At 38.2% G+C, this 7,428-nt stretch overlaps 1 protein-coding gene across 2 annotated transcripts; it reads right to left on the reverse strand.

The window, feature by feature from the left end:
* Positions 1–6,912, reverse strand: LOC122658632 (O-fucosyltransferase 31-like). Of its 2 annotated transcripts, XM_043853673.1 has the most exons (11): positions 6,863–6,912; positions 6,587–6,756; positions 5,593–5,655; positions 5,388–5,469; positions 5,180–5,250; positions 4,973–5,061; positions 4,682–4,885; positions 3,213–3,483; positions 1,645–1,872; positions 1,363–1,560; positions 1–482 (listed from the first exon to the last, which is right to left on the reverse strand). In XM_043853673.1, exons 1-11 carry the CDS (start codon positions 6,885–6,887, stop codon positions 273–275), a joined length of 1,611 nt encoding a protein of 536 aa, XP_043709608.1. In that variant the 5' UTR covers positions 6,888–6,912; the 3' UTR covers positions 1–272. The 2 variants fall into 2 exon arrangements, with proteins under 2 accessions (XP_043709608.1, XP_043709607.1); XM_043853672.1 differs by lacking the exon at positions 6,863–6,912 and having other exon boundaries at positions 6,587–6,833.
* Positions 6,913–7,428: the final 516 nt, after the last annotated feature.

Consider the following 7,428-nt stretch of genomic DNA (forward strand, 5'->3'; position numbering starts at 1 on the left):
TGAATGAGTACGATATCAGTAAAATTTGATTGACATTCTCATAATTGATTATTAAACCATCAATATGGCCTTATTTGTGAAAATCCAAACAAAACATAAAACCCCCCCAAAACAGATGATGCATACAGTGATGATACGTGTATAAAAAAACAAAGGGAATAATTCTATATAAATGGGAGAAGTAGATTCTTCCTTGTTAGCAGCTGTGCAAGCCACAAACAATGGGAGCGCAAATATTGCACACAGACATGGATCCTTGGGAATAAATTGTGCTAAGCTTGACACATACAGTGAGGAGCAGGGTACGTGTATATGGATTGTTTGTCTTTCTTCAATCTAATCTGCCCTTGTCTATTTTTGTGCCCTTCCAGAACTGCAAGTTGAAACTCCGACCATCCCATACTCTTATTCAGGAAGAGCTGACCCACCAAAGCCATATTAGGCCTTATTGTCTTCAAATTCTCATACGTTCGGTGTCCGACCTGGTCATAGAGAAATAAATCCGATTCAGTTAGCATGGTTGCAATAATTTTAAATCCTCTACTCCATTACTCACCTTTCTTATCCAATTTCTTTATTTTTTTCTCTTCATTCCTCTTACTTTCCTTACACTTTGTGAGGACCTCAGTTTTCTCTACTTTATTTTGAATGGTTTCATGTAGCCAACCTCATTTATTTGGGATAAGGCTTGAGTTGTTACTCCAAATGCCAAACCTATGGCCTACTTTAGATCTTTATATTAAAGGTACATCATGCATATACAACCACAGGGCAGTCCATGAGGCCAGGCCAGGGGGTTCTAAAATCCAGACGGTGTTTCAGTCTAAAATCCCAGAGCTAGATCTGCTTTAAAACATGACTGAGCATTTGCATCATCTTTAAATCGGTGAATAAGGCCGACTGAACCACTTATTCGGAACCAGAATTACATCTATATTTTTGTTTTGTACTTGAGCTTCCACAGATCAACATTGGACTGATCCACTCCTGTATATGTTTCAAATTGGATTCACTGTTTTTTTATTCACTCATTTGACATCATAGTTGTCACGGCGTCTAGGCAATCCAAGGCGTTGAAGGGCGCCTGGACGCAAGACGACACCAACAAATCAACCAGCACGATAAAGGCACCTGCTTAGGTGACCGAGACGACTTAGTTGTCAAGACGCCTGGACACCAAGGCAGCTGCCTAGGCGACGCCTTGACAACTATGTTTGACATACAAATTCATGAAGTAGCACCTAATCAAATAATTGGCCTCCCAAGTCACTTCGCTGATTTTGTTAAATGCTACTGGTGAACCACTACTAAACCCTTTTTAAAACAGGGAGACAAGATCAGAAAGAAAGAAAGAATATTTACCAAGGCATTGTGCATGTTGCCAGGAGATGCAGAGATAAAAATGTCACTGTGCATGCTCACATAATAATCCACTGCAGCTAATAAAGAAGCCTTTCCTTCAATCTTGGCACGTTCCTCAACCGAAGCAAGACTCTTTTTATCTTCCATCAATGGAAACAGCATACGCAAAGCTGCAATCCTAGCTTCCCCACCATAGACCTGGAAACATCAAATGTTGTTCAGGATCAAGCTCTAGAAAACATGCAAAAAAATTTCCATTTACAGGAAAGGTACACAATGAACCTTGTGGGAGGCAAGATAGAGGCGGGTAGTATTGTCAAAGCCCAAAGCTGCCAGCAGCAATCCAATCTCTTCTGGGGTCAGCGGGCAGCGGCCCTGATTTCTTAACTCCTCATCGGTAAACTGAGAGTTTAAGACTCTTCCTTGCCAAATCACTTGTCTGTACTTCGCCAGAGCAAGTTTTTCTGATTTGCCACCACCAAAATCACAGGCTGAATGAGCAGCCATATCCTGGATAATGAATATATTAGTGAAAAGCACATAAACTACTGACTGCTTAACATAACATCCCTCCCTCTCCCAGCCCAGAACACTGTAAAATAAATAAAATGATCTCAAATGATAAAAAAACACAAGGATATCAAATGTAGCCAACCCATTTCATTGGGGAAAAGCTTAGTTGAGCTGAAGAGATAAGAGGTAAAATTAAAGGAGACCTCTTTCGGGCTACCAATTGAGTATTGGCCGGTCCAAGTTGGGAGCATGGTCATCCAGTGAACCAAATAGAGACCAGATTGGATGACTGCAAGGTTACTTATTTTTCAACATTCAGGTATTATCAGAAAAATGGCTGGAAAACAAAGTGCATATGGAATTGTTACAGTCATCTATTGATATGGGATCATTACAAACATCCTGGGTCAATATCTGCATTAGATATCCTAAGCAAAACCACCAGATGGAATGGCCCTCCTCTAGCAGACTGTCCTCGTACCACAGCTAACGATAATTACACTTCAAATTTCTTAATAATAGTAAAGATTACACATCAAAAACAGTTAATTTTAATAGTTTTCATTGTAATGGACTATAATAGAGCCCCAAAATTTACTGCAAGGGGGATACACAAATTTAACTTCTTGAGTTTAAATCTTTCCCTAGTAGCATTAGGAGTTTGAAAGTCTGATTGGTACATCGGTGCTAGTTTCACATGGATTTTGGAGTTTTAATTTTTGTCACTTTAGGAGTTTAGTTATACTCTTTTCAGTCTATTATTGGTCAAATAAATAGTTACGTTGTATTAGAATTAGCCAAGTTCTAGTTATAGTAGGAGTCAGATTTTAAGAGTTTTAGAAAAGCATATACACCCCTGCCTTTGACCATATGAGTTGAATGAAATAGATTTTGGTTTTCTTCAGTGGTTTTGATTGCTTATGCCATGCTAGATGGGGTTAAAAGTATCGATCTGGAATTTATTTTCTTCTACCTATTCTTTCTATCTTTCTCTGAATTCTGCTATTCTTTCTCTCCTTCAATCATTCATATTATGCTCTCTAGTTACAGTTCACAGGTACTGTACACCCATAATGGTATCTTTTTCTTATTCTTTCCCTATTTTCTTCTATTATTATAAGCCCTATTCAATCCTACACAATTCATCACCGTATTCCCTTGTAGTGCAGCATCAAAAAGTGTTATTGCTACAAGACCGCAAGAATCAATCATTGTGCAGGTTATATACCCAACATATATGCCAAAGTTATTAAGTCCTGAATATAGTCCATTAAATCCAAGAAAATCAAAAACCAGTGAATCATATATAAATGACATGGAAGAGGAACAAAAGATACCTTATCAAACCGAAGATGTAGCACAACAAACTTCCCAGCTCCCTCTTTATCTTTCTCACCTGTTGTCTGCCGCAGGAATTCACTTCCTAATTTTGCAGTTTTATTTGGTGAATACCGAAGGCGACTAATAAGGGCATCACCCAATGCTCTGATATGCGAAACATATATCAATGCTTGAAAATTTACTTTACAACGTAGTCGTTGAATGTCCATGTGCAAGTTGTCAAAAGCCAAACGGTGTGAAAATGGGGCGATGGCAGCAATTCCATAGCTGGCACAACCAGAATACAGCTCCAAATTATAACTCTTACCAGGAAATAAATTTACTGACTGGAAATACAAAAGCAAATTAAAGATTATTTGGCATAGAATATCTTTTCATATACCCATAGGAGAAGTTTCAGACAACCCCTAACTGAAAGAAAATATTTCCTGACATGCATTAGGCATAGAAAGTGTACAGCATGATTCCATGAATAAGAAACCAACTAAAAATAAATTGCAAGTTTTAATCTCAGATACCCTCATGGACTCAATGCCAGAAATATCCTTAGATACACCAAGGTTTAATTTTCAGACAGTCATTGCGTCAGTCCCATCAGAATGAAAGCATGTAATGGAATGTATGGCTGCGCAGAATCTTTTACCAAAAATATCATGACTTCAGAAATGCTACAAAAATCATGGACATTTGCATTGACATTTCAGACAATGACAAAATCAGAAAATCAGTACCATGAAATGCTGCAGAATGAAGAAAGATCATTTCATCAGGTGAGGCAGAAGTAGGTGGACTGAAGGAGAAAGCTGATTTGAATACTGGAAAATCCAATGAAAAGTTATATCTATCATCAGGGCCACAGCAATTCATTTTTGGAAATCACAATTGTATCCAACCTTTCCTCCTCAAAAGGCCACTAACATAATGTAATGGGTGTAAAATGGAACTGACATATAATTATTATTAGAGCAGCGGATCTACATTCAGGAAACAGCCTCTCCGCAAAGCAGGGGTAAGGCTGCGTACATTATGACCCTCCCCAGACCCTGCAGTGGCGGCAGCCTTATGCACTGGGTACACCCTTTTTTAGGGCAGGGGATCTACATGCTGCCAGTGTGGGATGAAATCTCCCATGCCAGGCCAATCAATGGGAACACAGGAGGGGCGCCTCACGATTCGTATCTAGGGGGCCCACATGTAATGAAATGCGTTCAGCACTACAGAAGGGTCCCATGACTCCATTGAATTCATAACTATAAGATTGATTAGTGCACTGAGCATACTTCAGGTAATTTTAGTTGCGGTAACTCAGGGGACAGATACATATGATCTCAGTTTTCTTTTTGGCAGGTGGTGGTTGTGTCGGACTGATTCTCAGAGAGCTCTTCTATTTATTTCTTATTTTTCGAGGGGGGACCCCAGATGGAAATTATCCGAAGCAAGAATGGATTCAATAAACAGTACCAACCTCTGCAATACAGGCGAGACATTCTCTAGATACCAATTAGCCGAAGCATGAACTGGTGCTGTTTTGATTCTTGTAGCTCGAATTGCTGTCGCATAGTATTCTCTTGTGCTCCATGAGAAATCTTCAGGTAGCTCTTTAACTATAGAAATTTCATCCTTCAGGACTTCAATAAAGTGATCCACATCAAATATTTCTGTAAATGTACTGCAGAAGTAAAAGCAACATCACCATCTTCAACAAGTTAAAGGTAAGAGAATTGGATTACAAATTAGACTGCAACAAACAAAGTACCTTGAATCTTTCCAAACAGGATTTACTTCAAGGTGTGGAATCACAAGTGTTGCATTCAAAATTTTAGCAACAGCAACTGCATCACAAATCTAGAGAAGGAAAACAATAAGTTAAGATAATAAAATGAATAATTAAATTTTTAAGACAAAAAAGGCTGCCAAATTATTAAAAGACGAGACCACAGGCATTTAAACATAAATTACCTACCCCCATTCTCTGTTGGTTCAATCCTCCATCCAGAAATACTTGGATATATCCCTCAGATCTTCTTGGTAAAGCTACCCAAAAAAATAAAAGGGAAATGAAGAAGTATCAGTCAGGGAACAATATATTACCTTATGCAACCTAGAAGTTGAAATACAAATTTGGGCATTTGGCATATAAACTATAATGTTAATAGCTTTTTTCCACTCACCAGGAGGTTCTATAGATTCAACACAAGGTTTCCATCCTTGATCAGCCAAGGGAGACCAGAGATCGAACTGCTGTACATTTGACTGAATAAGAATGGCAAAAGTTTTTTAGGGCAGGGAATACTAATTTAAAAAAAACAGAACTCTTTATGCAGAATTTGGCATAATAATTCTTGAAAATCAATTAACCATCTAACATGTACTCACAGTTTGCCTTTGTAAAGCGCCTTTTAAAAGTGGCATGTGCCTAGGTTTAGGAGCATTCCATTCCTGCATAGAGGGGCAATCAAACTAAAAATAAATTTATGCTGACATCATCAATCTATTGTTGGTGACAATAGGACATGTGCTGCTTCTATACAGTATACAATTTCAGTAACTAAGCATGCTAGCCAGACATATGGATTGAATGCACTTCTATTAATAATGAGAACTAAAATCTACTAACTGACAAAACATCCAATTTAAAAGCTACTTGAGTGTCTATAAAATTTGGATATGAGTCCAGTAAATAACCATCAAAAGATAGCAACTTCAAGAACCAGGAAACAGAAGTTAAACAAAGAAATATATTTCTTTACATCAATAAAAAAGTTTAACTGTCGAAAAAAAAGTTTAGAATCAAGTAAGACGGGCATCAATATGAAAAAAAAAAAAAAAAAAGGAATCTAGTTTCCAGACAGATAATGGCATAGAAGAACCATATGAATCGTTCCTGTGCTGGTCAGTAAACTAGCTCTACTACATAAACAATGACTGCGCCCAGATCCATTAATTAGGCGAGTCAGAATCAACTAGGTCATCTGTTCCGGATAACACGAAGATAACATAGTCCAAAGTACTGAACTGAACTGCCAAATATTTTTCAGCCAAAAAAAAACAAAAAAGCGAGAAAGGCTCTCTCAGCTAAGACAAGCTGATCTCTAGTTAGCAAATCCTGCATTTCCTTTGGATTCCATGGTTTGAAACTAATTAGTTCTGCAAAAGTGCATCACGATGAGTGCGAGCGTAGCAAAAGCTCGGAAGCTGACCATTTCAGAACTAAAACACAAACCTAAATTTCTGGTAGTTCGTCTCGCCGTAAAAATCATGAACATTAAAGATAAAAAAGAAAGTTCAATCATTCATAAACTTAAATATCACAAAAATTATACAAACAAACTCGAAGCAGAACTAGAATATCGCAGAAAATCTTACGTACCGAGAAGACTGAAGGAGAGGCGTGGCCTAATGGAGTGAAGAGAGAAGGGAAGAAAACCGGGAGCAACAGCACCAAGAGACCAGCAAAGGCACCTCTCTGATACTGATAACTGTAGTAAGATTTCGTCATCTTTGAAGCTTCCACGGATCTGGAAAACGATTTACTGCTTGAAGAAACCCTAGTTCTACCAGAGTAAGCGTTCATCCAGAAGCAGAGTAAGACCCTTAAAGACTTAAGAATGAGTGAGTAGTGAGAGACAAAGAGAAAGCACTTCCACCTCCATTTTCCATTCCTTTCTCATCTCTTACAAAGAAGACATCTGTACGACAACATTGATTGCCTACAACAGCAAGCGCGTCTTTTTCTAGGGCCCAACAGAACCAATAAAATAATAATAAATGCTTTGTGACACCGAGTACGAGCGAATGGTATCACTCATTGTCTCGCCATTTTTTTTGTCCCTTTTGGAGGGACCTTGATGGTAGGAAAGGAAAACGGAAAACCCCAAAAGCAATTACAGAGAATGTAAATAAAGTGGCTGATAAAGGAAAAGGGTGTGGAAGATTGGAGGTGATGAGAGAAAACAAGCATTGAATTGAAGAATCAAAGAGAGTGGAAGTGGTTGCTTTTCTTCTTTCTCTTTCTTTCTTTGTATCCATTGGTATCCTAAGCTTCCTCTCGTGATTCCACTTCCACACAGTTCACCAGCACCACAGTAATGAAGGGAATCGGTGACATCAGATTACTTCGGCACTTTGAGGTACTGTGCTTTGGTTAATGGGGAATCAAATAAAATCTAAAATGAAAATCTGCTTCAAAAAGATTAAAAACAAACCATGGCA

The sequence above is a fragment of the Telopea speciosissima genome, chromosome 4, assembly GCF_018873765.1.
Source record: "Telopea speciosissima isolate NSW1024214 ecotype Mountain lineage chromosome 4, Tspe_v1, whole genome shotgun sequence".
In the NCBI taxonomy this organism is placed as follows: domain Eukaryota; kingdom Viridiplantae; phylum Streptophyta; class Magnoliopsida; order Proteales; family Proteaceae; genus Telopea; species Telopea speciosissima.